The sequence below is a fragment of the Balearica regulorum genome, chromosome 1 (assembly GCF_011004875.1).
Source record: "Balearica regulorum gibbericeps isolate bBalReg1 chromosome 1, bBalReg1.pri, whole genome shotgun sequence".
In the NCBI taxonomy this organism is placed as follows: domain Eukaryota; kingdom Metazoa; phylum Chordata; class Aves; order Gruiformes; family Gruidae; genus Balearica; species Balearica regulorum.
The window spans coordinates 138,110,375-138,126,656 of record NC_046184.1 but is presented as its reverse complement, the minus strand read 5'-3'; the positions used below and the strand labels follow the sequence as shown (position 1 = coordinate 138,126,656).

The 16,282-nt window shown below is 40.8% G+C and overlaps 1 protein-coding gene across 4 annotated transcripts in view; it reads left to right on the top strand.

Moving 5' to 3' along the window:
• The window catches only part of TBL1X (transducin beta like 1 X-linked), a 204,880-nt gene that overhangs the window by 140,835 nt on the left and 47,763 nt on the right, over window positions 1-16,282 (top strand). For 3 of the 4 annotated variants that reach the window (XM_075776666.1, XM_075776651.1, XM_075776659.1), the window contains one exon: window positions 4,267-4,374. The exons of the other annotated variant lie outside the window; for it this stretch is intronic. In XM_075776666.1, coding sequence (XP_075632781.1) covers window positions 4,317-4,374 — 58 coding nt within the window. In that variant the 5' untranslated portion in view covers window positions 4,267-4,316. The remainder of the gene's footprint in view (window positions 1-4,266; window positions 4,375-16,282) is intronic. 4 annotated transcript variants of the gene reach the window in all.

Here is a 16,282-nt window from a genome sequence, read left to right as displayed (position 1 = left end):
ACTAGTAGTGACCCCAAAAAAATCCTTCCAAGAAGCTGATGACTGCTCAACACTCAGTTAAAGCAGACTGAAGCTTGCCAATCTCTTCAGGGGATAAGACGAGGGCCAGACGAGCCGAGCCGTCTGATGATTTTCTGTCGGCAGGGCTGGATGCAGAAATGGGAAGTGCCCGGCTTCCTATTTAGGTTTGAGGTTTAAGTTTTAGTTTAGGTGTTTTCCCTAGATGTCTGGCCTGTTTCCGCTTTCCTGAGGGGAAGATTGGACTGGTAACTCCCAGTCCCTGTGGATGGCAATGCTGCTTCGAGTAACAAATGTGAACTCCTTTCCTGAAATAGCCTCGGCCGTCCTCTGCCCTGGGGTTAGCCTGGAGGTCAGGGCATGGCCCTGGAGGACCCTGTGAGCATGATTTAGAAGAGAGGCAGAGGACTTGTGTCTTGGATGCTATTTCAAAGCTGAAAAAGTTACTTTCCCTTGATTCTTCAGCCAGATCTCCCTAATTTATGACAACAGTGCTAAAATATGCCGGAAGAAGGAAGAGCAATCCTTGAGTAAGGAGATGGGATGTGAATAAACTAGTTTATTCACAGACTAGTGCTGTGCTGAACCGTAGCTATACGTGGGGCTGCCTTCTCCAGAGCTGCTTGCATGGCCCATTAGCAAGATTCCCAGTGCTTCAGGAAGGTTTAATTTGAGAACAGTGGTATGTCGGTGCACAGAGCCAAATCGGGTCCAGTGGTGTGCTCGAGGAAATAGGCTGCCCTGGTTGCCCAGGGCACAGGGGAGCTTGCTGCAGGGTTGGCTTTGCTGGACCCAGCTCAACTCCAACTGAACAACTTAGTTCAGCAAAAGCCAGGCAGCCGCAGAAGCACAACGGTAGCGTATCTGAACTAATTACCCAGATTTTTACCTCTGTGAGGGAAGCATTTCTGCAAACCTGTCCCAGCAGAACTGAGATTGGAGTGTTTATTTAAAATAAGTGTTAAATTTAATTTTGCGTAATCTTGACAACCCATCCACTGGGGGTGGTGGTGGTGTTGAATGTTTAGGATCCATTATACTTTGGGAACTCTTTAGTGAGCTCTGCTCACATGTTTGGGCATTCTCAAATATCTGCAGGATTACAACCCAAATTGTTAAGGCGAGGTTGAAGAAAGTAGAACTTTCCGTTATGTGTAATTGGGTACAGGAAAAAGTGTTGCAAGTAAAGAAAGCTCAAACACGTTTGAATGCTTTTTGTAAATCCTCTTGACATTGTGAAGAATTAAGATGTTATTGCTGATTTAAATGGGAAGTGTCTGCAAAGGCACATCAGTATTGTTAATAAACTAATTTATTTCTTTTAAAAAACTATTAATCTAGGTAATACCAATTTCTAGTAACAAAAGGCGACCATCAATTAGCAGGAATAAATTTATGACAATGAGTACTAAAGGTTTCTGCGATTTTCTACCGAAGTTTGCATTTCTACACTAAAACAAATTGTATTGAAGGGGAGGCTAGTTTTTTTGTTCCTTATGAATCAGACTTGGAGGTACTCAAAAGATAAATATGTTCCTCGCCTCCCCACCATGTTGTCTGTAGCCTCTTTTATTTGAGGTGTTTATCAGCAGAGAAGAAGGAAATCAAAAAGAGCCTTAATGAAATTGAGTATGGTCTTTCATAGCTCAGCCAAATTTCTAATGAATAGATTTCTCTGGGTCAAAGCCAAGATCTGTGAATCGTTTTGGACGGGTAAAAGCTTTACAGTTGTGTATCTGATTGCTGCACTGGCATCTGTGGGAGGGAAGAAACCTTCAATGTATGAGTGGGGATCATCTGGTTATTTATGGCATGGTAACAATGTGTATAAAGATATGATCCGACACATATGTCAAAGTAATTCCTGTTGACTGACTTCAGGGAAAATGCATTGTAAATCCAGCCACTCGGTGCACTTGGGATTCTGATACAAAGGTAGCTGCTGTGGAGGTTTTTCTGGGGCTGTCAGACTATTTATTTTGCAGCCAGGCTGATCTTGTCTGGTTTTAATTAATTTAAGAAAAGTCTTCTTTAAGAAAACAAACAAAAAATGACACTCCTTCTTTCCCTTCCCTTTCCCAAAACAACCCTCTGTATGTGGGAAATATCATGTTATTGTCTTAAATTAGCAGGATACATCCAGAAACAGCATTTGTAGTTTCTTGATTTTTTTTTTAATAAAGTTCATTTTACCACAAAGTACGTCATTGCTGAAACTGAATTTTTGAAATTTTTCATCTTTACCAACTTTCCTACCACCAAATACTGAAACTGCTATTTTTAAAATTATTTTAGAAGTGTTACGTCAGGTATTTTTTTTTAAACCCACAGCTATCAAAGTTTTTTGATTTATTGTTATCATGGCCATAGCAGCGATATGAATGTATTTTAAGTACTCAGGGATGAAAACTGCCTTAACTGTTGCTGTGAATGTCTGTCTTGTTCTTCATTGTATGGTGCTGATTGTGCAACAAGGGGCACAGGAGTTTATTAGTTATTCAGAAACAAGTCTGTTTATCTGGAAGAAGTACGTATAAAGTTATACTGAAAATAGTGCTTTCACTGCCTGCAGTCACCAACCTTGGTAACTAAAGCCCTTGCGGCTACTGGTGCTTCCAGTCTCCTGATCCCGTGGCAGAGAAATTTGAGCCCATTTTACAGATGAGGGATTGAGGAGAAAAGAGACCAAACGACTTCCCAGGGCAATACGTGGTGTGTGTGACAGAACTGGATCTTGGAGACAGCTGATGTTGTCCTCGTCCAAAATCTTAGCAGAAAGTGATCATCCTTTCCAAAGTGGATGAAATTTTCTCAACCAAGACTGCACAATTTCCAGTATTTTGTTTCTTCTTGTTCTCCGTGAAATGCAAACTGTAATAATAAAGACTGGAACACTTGAGGAAGATGTCTCCCAAGTTAGCAAGCTATGGCTTCTTATGGAAAACCTGCATCCCACCCATTGATGAAATATAGCAGCCCAGGAGAATAAAAGGCTTACCAGAGTTTGAAAGACCGCCATTTACATAAATATGCAGAGACATCTGTTACAGTCATGAGTGACCTGCTGGTTTAAATCATCAGCAAGGGAAACTTGTAGTTGATCAGCATTGCCTGCAGTAGCAGGTGCTACTTTAGGCAACAGGAATTAATGAAGAGGTTTTCGATGAACAAAGACCTTTCCGCTTGCCAAGAAGAGACATACGGGAAATTGAAACAAACGGCACACGCCTACTGTCTTTCATTTGTAATACGCGACGAGAGGGTAGCGTGTGCTTCTGCGTCCAAATCTTTATATGATTAGTTGTAGGTATGGTGTGGTGTGGCTGACAAAGTTGCGAAGTTTATGTCTGAGAAGTGCTTACAGCTTTTCAAACTAAACTACTTAAGTCAGATTCCCAAACAGAAATGAATCATCAAGATTTAATGGAAAATGTTCAAAACAAATTCATCATCTAAAAAACAGTGGGTTTGTTATCAGACTATATGCCCAAAATAGTAATACAAAATTGTCATCCTAAAGGTTATGATTACTTAAGTGAATAATTGAAGTTTTTTTTCTTGCTCACCATTAATCAGCAGAGACATTATAACATTATAACTTTATATAATGCCAGAATATTTGTATTCCTTGTTGGCACAAGGTATATGGTGTTCTCTCTCTTTTTTTCTCTCTCTTCCCTCGCCTCCCCCAGTAATAAAATTTATAATCTTGTCTTAAATTTAGATTTATTTCTGTTTTATGGGAACTTAAATAAAGTTCTCTGCGTAACATGGTTTTGTAAGGAAAGAATCTGTCTTTTTGGTGGATGAACTACTGGACAGAAAACTAGATTACAAATTTGAGGCTGCAAAAAGGTTATGATTTGGTGTGTTCTACATGACTGTAATTGCCAGCAGTTCTGAAAAGCAAATGCTCACACAGTAAAAAGGTAAAAGTAAAAAGTTCCAGAGAACCTGTAGTAAAACCACACAAGTAAAAGAGTTGACATTTGCAAAGGCTTCCCAGATTTAAAATGCTCTGACTCTATCATGTATGTTAAATACTGCTCTTTAATTATAATAAAAGGTACAGTACAGCTTGAGTACTTGATTCATAATATTTAATGGGTGCCTCACATTGGGACGTAACAGCTCTAGTAACTATATGGGATCTTTAAATATCTTAACAATTCCCACCTCTATTTTGATAACAAATTTCAACTAAATTGAGATAAAACAAAACCTGTTCTTTTCTTTCCCTTTGAACAGAGCGTGGATCACACTTCTCGTAAACCTCATCATATTGAGGTTGGGCTAAGATGAGCATAACCAGTGACGAAGTGAATTTCTTGGTGTATCGCTATCTCCAGGAATCGGGTAAATTTCCTGTCTTTCCTCACAACTTCAGGTCATAGATGAAATGGGAAAATTGGCTTTTTGCATGGTGTTGCTTTAGGGATGTTGCGTTGAGTGTTTCAAGCTAATAAACTCAGACTAAATATTTCTTGCATAAACCTATGTTTCTTTGAAATCATGGTCTTGAACATAATAAACATGCAAACATACGCAGGTACAAAGTAAACATTGCAGTTAGGCAAAACAAGGAAATAAATAACATTGTGTTAACATGTTTTTGTAGAGTTATATCATCTCAGCCAGACATTTTTGGCAGCACAGGCACAAAGCACATGGATTTTGTATCTTTTTTCTTAGCTACTTAGTTCTGTTAGATACTTATTAAGTAAAGAGGGATCCTCTAAATTGGTTTTATATTGGCTGTAAATGGAAATTTGGGTGCAAGCATCTGATGTTTAATAATTTCATTACGGTAATTACATATGTAAACTGAGCTGCGCAAGTGTCAGAGTGGCTCTGTCTTAGTATCATTTCCACCTCTGTCTGTTTTCATATTGGAAAATAATGTCTTTACAGGGCTTTTCTGTTTAGAAGGAAAGCTTCATCTTTCCTTCAAAAAAAAAAAAAACAACATTGAAATTGAAACTTAAATTTAGGGTCTATTTTGTTTTCATAGTCTTGATTCCACTGTTTGACTACAAGAAGTAGAAGTTCTGTTCACTAATGGAAAATGTTCTGTTAGTGCAGAGGTGATCGAGGAGGTGAGAGACATTGACAAAGGATGTATAGCCAGGATCCCCGTTTTGTTTGTCCTGGCCCTATGTCCTGGGTTGGTAAAAGTAGAATCGACTAAAAATATTTGCTGTTTCATATGCTGAAAAAAACAAAAAAAAAATTCTGTGAAAAATCCATGTCTTCCTGCCAGAAGACTTGAAGCCAGTTTTAGAATAAACCCTCCAGACACGAGATGTCTTGGACGGGAGACCAGAATCCTAGTAGCTAGAAGATACTGAGTTAGCCTGCTTCCATTGGTCATTATAACTAGCATTCATTAGATATGTTATTTTGATTTATTTCTTCTACTTCCAAGACTGTTTCAATCCCAGGAACCCAAATCTCTATGCAAAGAATCTCCACTGAAATTGAGAAGAAGATTTATAATACTTTATCAGGATTTGATCTTCTACACAGCTTTTTGAGAGTCAAGTTGTGGCCTCTGTTAGTAGCTGTTTACTCACATTGTATTCTTCTCTGTAATAACAGAGCTTGTAAAAAAAATTGTTCAAACCCCTGCAGTTTAAAGGAATTTGCCAAAACCAAGATTATTACATTGATCGTTTATTAACATTAGCTGAACCCAAAACTTCTAAAAATTATATCAAACAGAGCCATAAATGTTGCTTACAAGACTGTACAAAAGTTAAAATTTTTTTTAGGTATCTGTCCTTTAATCTTATCCTGTAAAACTTCCAGGCTTTCCCATAAAATGTAGGCAAGTGGTGGGAGGAAGAGAGCAACGACAAAAGGAAATACGTATGGTGGAACAACTATGTCAAAAGCAAACTGTCCCTGTAATATTTCAAGTATTTTGCAACTGCAAGGCACAGAAACACTTGAGATTATGTGAAACATTATAGCAAAGATACTGATGGGTGCTTTACACTTCATTATGAAAATGGCAGGTCATTCTAGTAGAAGTTCAGCTCTTCTAAAATTGAAGTTAGAAGTGAAATTCAGTGGTTATATTTCCTCCTTAATTCTCTGTCAGACTAGAAAACTCGCACAGGACAGTATTAATAGAGTTGAACTGTCTAAACCATTATTGTTGCTTTTTAACAAATCTTGGCATACCAAGCGGAGTTCCAGTGAACTGGAAAAAGCAAATGTTGTGCCAGAATTTTTAAAGGATAAACAAGATGATCCAGGTAACTATAGGTCAAGCAAAGTCATTGAAAGGGTGAAACTAGATACCTCCAACAAAAAATGAAGAGATGACAGCGTCTAATGCCAGCTAGCAAGTTTTTGTGGATAATAGATCTTGTCAAGCAAACTTGATACTGCTTTTTCCAAGATCACAAATGAAGTTGACAAAGACAACTGTGCTGATAATAATGCACTTGGACTACTTTATGGCATTTACTTAGCCTTGATGACACTGTGGTTAAAAAACAAAACGAAAGAACAGTGTGTAAAATCAGTGTAATCCAGGGTTACCAAATGGATTAAAAATGGACTAACGGAAACATCTTGAAAAGTGATTAGAGTTGGGGAATATTCATCTCACAGGTTGCTTCTAGTGGGAACTCACAGGAATCTGTTCTTGGCATGATACCGCTCAATAGCTTTATCAGTTACCTGGAAGGAAATATAAAATGATATTTGAGTACATTTGCAGATGGAATGAAATGGTAAGTTGTGGCACTCGATGAGTTATACTGACTGATCATGTGGTTTAACAGAAAAAAAATCCAGCCAGGGAGACTGCTTTGAGCTTTCTGCTGCTGGAGAAGCAGGCTGGAGAAGATGCCTGGTCCAGGGGCAGTACAGTCAAATCCCTCCAGTACAAGACAGGACTCGGACAAGTTGAGGCTCTAATTGCTTAGCTGTTTTAAAATAAGTAAGTAAATAGTTGCCTCTTCACATAAGTGACTGCCTCAGGGCTTAGCTATGCCCGGAAAAACAGAGCAGCCAGGCATAACTTCCATTTAGGGTCCATGGGTTGATGGCATAGGAATTCCACCACTGAGGTGGCTAGGTGTTGTCACTTCCACTGCAGGACCATGAATGCCCCCCTTCTTGAGGTATAAAGAAATCGAGTGATTAATCTCAGTTTAAGATTGCTGCTTCCTATCCAAAAGTCAAGTCCTGTAATGTTCACTTTGCTCCTTTTTAATATGAGCCTTTTGGTGCACAATTTAAAGTGGCCCAACTCTTAAAAGTGCTGAGTGCTTCCCAGCATTGTTTATCTCTGGAGTCAAACTTTTAAAAGTGAAGTTATAATTATTTGTAGGTGTCTTGATTTAAAGGCTACCTTTAAGTGAAAATGTTGGCCTCAGTTACTAAAATCAGGCTTAGGTTGTGTCTACACTATGAGTGTACTACCAGCGTGGAGAGAGTACACAAAATACTCCCGTGGTGGACGTCATTATACCAACAAAGCAGGTGCATTGACAGAAGTGAAACAAGCTATACCAAAAAAGCCACAGTTCTGGCATCCAAATTACATTGTTTAGGTTAGCACCTCTTCAAATTCCTGAGCAGCATACTTTTGCTAGCAGCCATCTTCACTGCTGACATAGTCCTTCTATTGGTTTTCTTCAGGGTGAAGAACTGTGTTTCTACAAGATCGTATAGAATTCAGAATACAGAGTTGTCCCGTTCTGCTTTGTCTGCGCAAAAGAGAAACAGATAATTACTTGTCTTTTGGAATGGTCAGAGCAGTACTATGCAACGGGAGTAATAGGATCCCGAGGAAAATTGAAAGGGGGCAGGGGAGAGGTGGCAAAACCAAGGGAAATCAAATCTCTCACATTCCTTTTAATCTAAAATGTGCTGCCATCTGTTGTGAATGACAAATCCTATCATAGGTCCAAATGCTACAGTAAATTACCTTCCCTACCCAGCCCAACATGTCAATTCAGTTATTAAAGCTTTTTAAAATTTGGTATTTTTGATGTATTGATTGAGTTAATTGTGTTCCTGTTCTAGCACTTACATGCATGTTGCAGTATAGAATCCTTATCTGAAAATCAGCTCCTCAGCTGTCTGCAGCTTGTACTGCTCTCTAGTAGGGCATTTATTGTAGTGGATGTCTGGCAGTGACTTGTTAGTGTTCAGGTTGTGTAACAGTTTCCATTTTTGCTCATACTTTTACTGTTCAGTTTGAATTTTTCCATGTTTTATGACATACACTTGATAAAATATTCCTCAGTGTACAATCCGTACCATGTCCAAGACAATAAAAACACTAGCTGGATGCTTTTGCTAAAAAGATGTCAATGAAATTTTTAGCTGCTGACTTGGGACACTTTACCATTATACTTCAGAATTGCTATTTGTTTTCTTCCCAACCGTACAAATTAAGGCAGCTAATAACGTAGTTGTTTTCCCTGTGTAGATTCAGGATGACAGCAGCGTTGGTCTATTTGGTTTATGGTTGACAGATTTTCCTTGTTTTCCTAAAGGATAAGATTTTCTCTCAGGTTTTACGCATAGGCTCAAGGGCACATACAGCATGAAGCGTTTCTGTGAATCACAGCACGAAGTCCTTTGTGGAGGTAGGCACGTGCAAACATGAGCCTTTCCTGTTAATCACATCCAGGGCATCTTACTCTCATTCTGCCTTTGGAAACTATGAGAGAATCCAAAACATGGATATTCTGAAGCTTCTGGGATTTAATCATTGTGGTGTTGTCCAACTAGATACTGCTGGACTAGTAGTAGTAATAGTTGGAATAGTACTAGATTACAGTATTTCCAATGCTCTTTACAATTTTTTTTAAAAGGAACCAATAAAATTTAGAATCATAGGATCATAGAATGGTTAGGGTTGGAAGGGACCTCAAGGATCATCTAGTTCCAAGCCCCCTGCTGCGGGCAGGGACACCCTCCACTAGACCAGGTTGCCCAAGGCCCCATCCAACCTGACCTTGAACACTTCCATGGAAGGGGCATCCACAACCTCTCTGGGCAACCTGTTCAGGTGCCTCATCACTCTAACAGTAAAGAATTTCTTTCTAACATCTAATCTAAATTGACCCTTCTTTAGCTTAAACCCATTACTCCTTGTCCTGTCACTACACTCCCTGATAAACAGTCCCTCACCAGCTTTCCTGTAGGCCCCTTCAGAAACTGGTAAGCAGCAATTAGATCTCCCCGGAGCCTTCTCTTCTCCAGGCTGAACAACCCCAACTCTCTCAGCCTGTCCTCACAGGAGAGGTGCTCCAGCCCTCTTATCAGCTTCGTGGCCCTCCTCTGGACTCGCTCCAACAGCTCCATGTCTCTCCTGTACTGGGGCCCCCAGAGCTGGACGCAGTACTCCAGGTGGGGTCTCATGAGAGTGGAGTAGAGGGGCGGGATCGCCTCCCTCGACCTGCTGGTCACACCTCTTTTGATGCAGCCCAGGACACGGTTGGCTTTCTGGGCTGCAAGCGCACACTGCTGGGTCATGTTGAGCTTCTCATCAATCAGAACCCCCAAGTCCTTCTCCTCGGGGCTGCTTTCAATCCATTCCTCGCCCAGCCTATAGTCGTGCTTGGGATTGCACCAACCCACGTGCAGGACCTTGCACTTGGCCTTGTTGAACTTCATGCGGTTCTCATGGACCCACTTCTCCAGCCTGTCAAGGTCCCTCTGCATGGCATCCCTTCCCTCCAGCGTGTTGACCACACCACACAGCTTGGTGTCATCAGGAAACTTGCTGAGGATGCACTCGATCCCACTGTCCATGTCGCCGACAACAAAGATGTTGAACAGTGCCGGTCCCAGTACCGACCCCTGAGGAACACCACTCGTCACTGTTCTCCACGTGGACATTGAGCCATTGATCACAACCCTTTGAGTGCGACCATCCAGCCAATTCCTTATCCACTGCGTGGTCCATCCATCGAATCCATGTCTCTCCAATTTAGAGACAAGGATGTCGTGCGAGACCGTGTCAAATGCCTTGCACAAGTCCAGGTACATGACATCAGTTGCCCTTCCCTTATCCACCGACGCTGTAACCCCATCATAGATGGCCACCAAGTTTGTCAGGCACAATTTGCCCTTAGTGAAGCCGTGTTGGCTGTCACCAGTCACCTCCTTATTTTCCATGTGCCTGAGCATCGTCTCCAGGAGGGTCTGCTCCATGATCTTGCCAGGCACGGAGGTGAGACTGACCGGCCCATAGTTCCCTGGGTCTTCCTTTTTACCCCTCTTAAAAATGGGGGTTATGCTCCCCCTCTTCCAATTGGCAGGAGCTTTGCCAGACTGCCAGGACTTCTCAAATATGATGGCGAGTGGCCTGGCCACTTTATCCGCCAGTTCCCTCAAGACCCATGGATGCAACTCATCAGGTCCCATGGACTTGTGCACCTTTAGGTTCCTTAGATATTCTCGAACCTGATCTTCTCCTGCAGTGGGTGGTTCTGCATTCTCCCTGCCTTCTGTGACCTGGGCAGTGTGGCTCAAGCATTTGCCAGTGAAGACTGAGGCAAAGAAGTCATTGAGTATCTCAGCCTTCTCCATATCCTGGGTAACGAGTTTACCTGTTTCATTCTGGAGGGGACCCACATTTTCCCTCATCCTCCTCTTGTCACTGACATACCCATAGAAGCTTTTCTTCTTGTTCTTGGTGTCCCTGGCCAGACTAATTTCTGTCAGGGCTTTGGCTTTCCTAACCTGATCCCTGGCTGCTCGGACAGTTTCTCTGTATTCTTCCCAGGTTACCTGCCCTTGCTTCCACCCTCTGGAGGCTTCCTTTTTGTGTTTCACTTTGCCCAGGAGCTCCTTGTTCATCCACAGGAGCCTCTTGGTGTTTTTTCTTGACGTCCTCTTTGTTGGGATGCATCGCTCCTGAGCTTGGAGGAGATGACCCTTGAATATTAGCCAGCTGTCTTGGGCCCCTCTTCCTTCCAGGGCTTTGTCCCATGGTATTCTACCAAGCAGACCCCTGAAGAGGCCAAAGTCTGCTCTCCTGAAGTCCGGGGTAGTGAGCTTGCTGAGTGCTCTCCTCTCTGCCCTGAGGATCCTGAATTCCACCCTTTCGTGGTCACTGCAGCCAAGGCTGCCCTTGACATCCCCTACTAGGCCCTCCTTATTGGTGAGAATAAGGTCCAGCATGGCACCTCTCCTTGTGGGCTCCTCTACCACTTGTAGGAGAAAGTTGTCATTGACACATTCCAGGAACTTCCTGCATTGCTTGCGCTCAGCTGCGTTGTCCCTCCAACAGATGTCGGGGTGGTTGGAGTCCCCCATGAGGACCAGGGCTTGTGAGCGTGAGGCTGCTCCTATCTGCCTATAGGGGGCTTCATCTGCTCGGTCCCCCTGGCCAGGTGGCCTGTAGCAGACACCCGCTGTGATGTCCCCTGCCCCAGCCCTCCCTTTAATCCTGACCCATTGGCTCTTGGTGGGCTCCTCCTCCATCCCCAGGTGGAGCTCCACGCACTCCAGCTGGTCATTGACATAGAGGGCAACGCCCCCTCCTCGTCTGCCCTGCCTGTCCTTCCTAAAGAGCCTGTACCCTTCCATCCCAACACTCCAGTCATAGGAGCTATCCCACCATGTCTCTGTAATGCCAATGATGTCGTAGCCTTGCAGGCACACACACGTCTCCAAGTCCTCTTGTTTGTTCCCCATTTAAAGGAAAATATCTTCTTTATGACTCATTCTCTTTTTTAACAAATACATTTTATACAAAATGTAAATATTGCATTTGCTTCGGTAAGTTCTCAGGCAATAGGGAATGACTGAAGATCAATATTCTGTTCTTTTGAATTCGTACCTTACACAATAGTCTTTACTTACATAAGCCTATGTAATTTTTCTCTGAAGTACATATTTTTTCTGCATGTGAGGTACGTTTAGAGTATTTTGAACAACTGTGTATGGCATAGAGTTCCTGAGTCACAGATGAGAAAAGTGCATGTTGAAAATAAATCAGATTAAGCATAGCATAAAATACTGGCATATATAGGTCAGCTAAATTTGCTTCAAAGCTATCAGCTTCCTTTGCGTTGGAAGGCTGCTGCTAGGTAGAAGGTGAATGTACAGTGCATAAGTGTTGCTTAAATTACTAAAACCTACACCTTGAAGAATAATTCATTAGAAGAATGAAGCACTTGGTCAGTAAAAGCACTTGTCCAGTGTGACAGTAAAAACAATAGCGTGCGCTGATAGTAGAGCCAGTGAATAATAATTTTTCTTTTGTTTTTTTATGGTTTCTTCCGATTTGGCTCATTAGGATCATAGGATAGTTGAGGCTGGAGGATATCTCAGGGGATGACAGAACCAGAGAATAGTTTGGGTTGGCAGGGACCTTTGGAGATCATCTAGGCCAACTCTCCTGCTCAGGGCTGTGTCCAGTTGGGTTTTGAGTATTGCCAAGGATGGAGACCTTTTTTTTGCTGAAGGGAAAAATACATCCTTGAAATGACATCTGTCATAGATGGCAATCTATGGCTGCGTCATTTGTGTCTACATACATCTTATCACCGGCTCTTGGGCCATGTGTAGTCTGCCTGTGGTATAGAGTAACTGTAGTTCATAGACCAAACTCAGCTGCACTCATGGAAAGACGCTTAAGTATTTGCTTAGCACCTATTTGAACAGGTACTTTTGTGCTAGTGTAACTGGGGGCTGAACAGGTATTACTGAGAAAATAATACACTTTTTAAGGAAACGTGTAAAAACTAGGTGTTTAAACCTGGATTTAAAATTTTTGTGCCTCAGTATTCCTGTTTGAAAGTGAGGTTAATACTGTGTATGGTACTTCACAGCAGATGGTAAAAGGTTTTGGTCCTAAAATGTGTTGAAATTCTCTGAGGAAAGACTATTACAGGTGTGCTGGGACACTATTTAACTTTTTTTCTGTTATTTCAAAGTACTATTTGTGAATTTATGGGTGAATATATACAGGTGAATATATATATCTAAATGCAGTGGGAACGAGATGCAGGAACTGGCGTTAAGACAGTAGGCAGGGTTTCTTTGACCCTCTCAGCTGTGCAATAGCTAGGCTTCAGAGCAATGCAAACTCCATTTTTAATTCTCATGGTTTAGCACAGATCTGATTTGTGAGCATGCAGCCCTATTTATATGATGTGTTATCCTCTTTAGGGCCAGCCTACTCAATTAAAATAATATGACTTAAGCTTCTGATCCAAATCCATTATATACTGCAAGTTGGATATAGAACCAACATTTGTGACCTGTCATGAATTATTTGCGATAAATAAAAGCCACGGTGTTGTTCTAGCAGTGGAATATGTGTTACAGTGATTCTTGGATAAGAGTGCTTGAGAAATTTGACAAAAACACGTTTGATTTAAATAAAAGTGTTCCCTGAAAGTCACCCCAGAATAAACATTTCCATCTAATGAGAAACCATCTGTAACTATATATATTCCATATAATGAAACATAATATATATAACTCCGCCCTGTATAATACGTACATAGTAAAAATAGAGTGTACTATCAAAAGGGTTTATAAGAGGTTTTAATAAACTCCTGCTCTTTTTTTTTTAATCTCTCCCCTACTTTCTGTATTTCTTTTAAACTAGGAAGGAAGTGACTGTATGATTCCAGACATAGTGGGACTGACTCTGAATTGTAAATTATACTTCATAGTTGGAGGATGGATGACTGCTGAAAAGACAAATCCATTTCTCAAATAAGAACTGTATTATTATGCACAGTTTCTCTCTCTGCTAGTAATCATTTATTCTCTTTGCAAATATTAAGTACATTTCAAAAAAAACAGGGTGAGCATTAGAAGACCACAAGCCTTATTGGGCTGTAGTTCCAAAACCATTTGGTTTTAAACTTATCAAAGCTATAGATCTTGGGAAGGATGAAGCTGATAGGTTAAAGATAAATACTTTTCCCAGCTTCCTTTAAAGATAAGCAAATTGGTTTCTAAGCAGACAGCCCCTCTGTATCGTGTGAAACAATGTGTGAGTCAAAACCACGCTGTGTACTTTTTCCGTAGAGCAGTGAATACGTACTAGCAGTATTTGATGGTTGGCTTCCCAAAATCCAAATTCTGCAGTGGAGAGGAAAAATATCTTTACAGCTACAGAAGTTACTGATTTTGTCATACTTTGTTCTGGTTAGATTTTCGAAAGAATGTAATAAGCTGTATGAGGGCCATTTTTATGTGTGTTTATATGGACGGACTTAGAGTTTTGTGACCAAATACCTAGTTTACATACATACATATAAACGCTAGTTTCAACTGTATTGTGGTGCAGTTCAAGGCCTTCTGAAAACTTCTTTCTCTGTGTCTTTTACCCCTGTTGCATAACAAGAGCAATATAAATACCATGTAAGAAAAGCAATACTTGGTGCAGAATTTTGTAAGTTCCTGTGAAGGAAAAAAAAGTACACTGAGTATCTTGTTCTTTTGCCATTTGCAAAACCGTACTTACTTGGTATTTCCTTCTAGGTCTCTTCACAGTTTTCTACACTTGGCTATTTTAATTTTTCTTTGGCCTGAAAGTTGCTGTACAGCATTGGATCTCAGACACTGAGGAAACACAGTGATTTTTAAGCTACACAACCATAAACAATTACACCTTTGCAAATTTAGTCCATAGCACAGATTTTGGTTCTGGTCACTTCATGTGCTGTTTTTTAAGGCTTGCATAAATGCAGTATTATAGGGGTATTAAGAAAATAGTATGTGGGTGGAAGACATATCTATAGGTCAAGATGGCTTTGCTGGTATAAAACCAGTGAAATGCTACATATTTGTCATTTTACTGCTTTTCCTTACAATTCTCCAGCCCCAGTGAAAGAAGCTGTATCTTGCATCATTTCAAATTGTGCTAATAACCTGCACGCTGGGGACGTTCTGCCTGCACGGCCATGGCAGTTACAAGTCACCCCTCCTCGCACCCAACCAGCTGTATTAGGACTCCCTTTGTAGTCACCATGGGCAGAAACCATCCTGGTGCTGAAGTTCCTGAATACCCACTGAGCGTCAGCTGCGGTGTCCTACTTGCCGCTGCTTATAGGTGCATATTAGAACTGGTAGGAGAACATAGCTTACGGGGCGGGGGGGGAGGAATGAAATACATATGACTGTGAAAGTCTTTTCTATAAATGTGATCCTTAAAACGATGCACATCTATTTGGATGTTTGGTTGCACAGACAGGGCTTACAGATAACAGCATCACATGAATTTAGAAGGAAAAGATTCTTTTTTTTTTTTTCTTGCTGTGGCCTTTGTAAGTTATTTCAAACCTTGCCCATAGTTGCATTAAATTTCTAGATCTGTGTTGACATTTACTCATAATTGTCAGTCTAATTTACACAGAGTGTGTGAAAAAGGGGATTATTTCAGACCTTGTTTTCAAAAGAATTTTTTTTAAGTTCCTCTTTCCACTGCTCATGTTCTGTTTTCTGTCTGTATCGTATTTCTCTTTTTGTTAATTTGCAGCCCTCAAAAAGGCTTAAATAGTGAGTGCCAAGTACTGCTCATCAAAATATCATTTCCAAGTTGTATTAATCTTTTCCAACATATTTTCCTGCATGAAAAAGAAAAAAAAACCTGCCAAAAACATTCTTTGGCGCATAATAAAATAATTTGGGGCAGCAGACATTTACTCTGAATTCTTGGCAGAAGGTGAACAGGTCAGATATCCAAGAAAAAAGGGTGTAACGTTTAATATTAGTGAATAATCACTTCTACAAAACTTCGGGTAACCAGGCACACTATAATTTTGGTAACTGGCACAAGCTACAGCTAGAGATCCTTTCTTTGTACTTCCCAGGGACTGTGAAAGAGCTTGTAATACAGGACACATTTCCCAGGGTTCTGGAAATAATTTTAATCGTTCAGCAGGCCTAATCTTGAAACAAATGTACAAGCCCTATTGTTCAGCTGATTTTTCTAAAAATATATTTCAACTGCAGTTCTTATTTTAAATTGCTAATGTGTGTCCTTGTTAAGCCCTTTATGTAATTGCGAAGGTAAGTCTTCAAAAATAAGCAGACACTGCCAAAACCAGAGAGGCACTCTAGGATGTATTACGGAGAAAGAAAAAGCTCAGCTAGAAGAAGAATCTCAGTCTGCTGTGAATAATAAGCAAGATGTGGTGTGGGATTTTTGCCCACCTTTTTTTTTGTTTGTTTTTTAACTCTTTGTAGAACCTTATCAGTGGCTTGAGGCACCAGACTCTTATTAACTGCAACTGAACATATTTCGGAGAAACTGGTGTCCTTT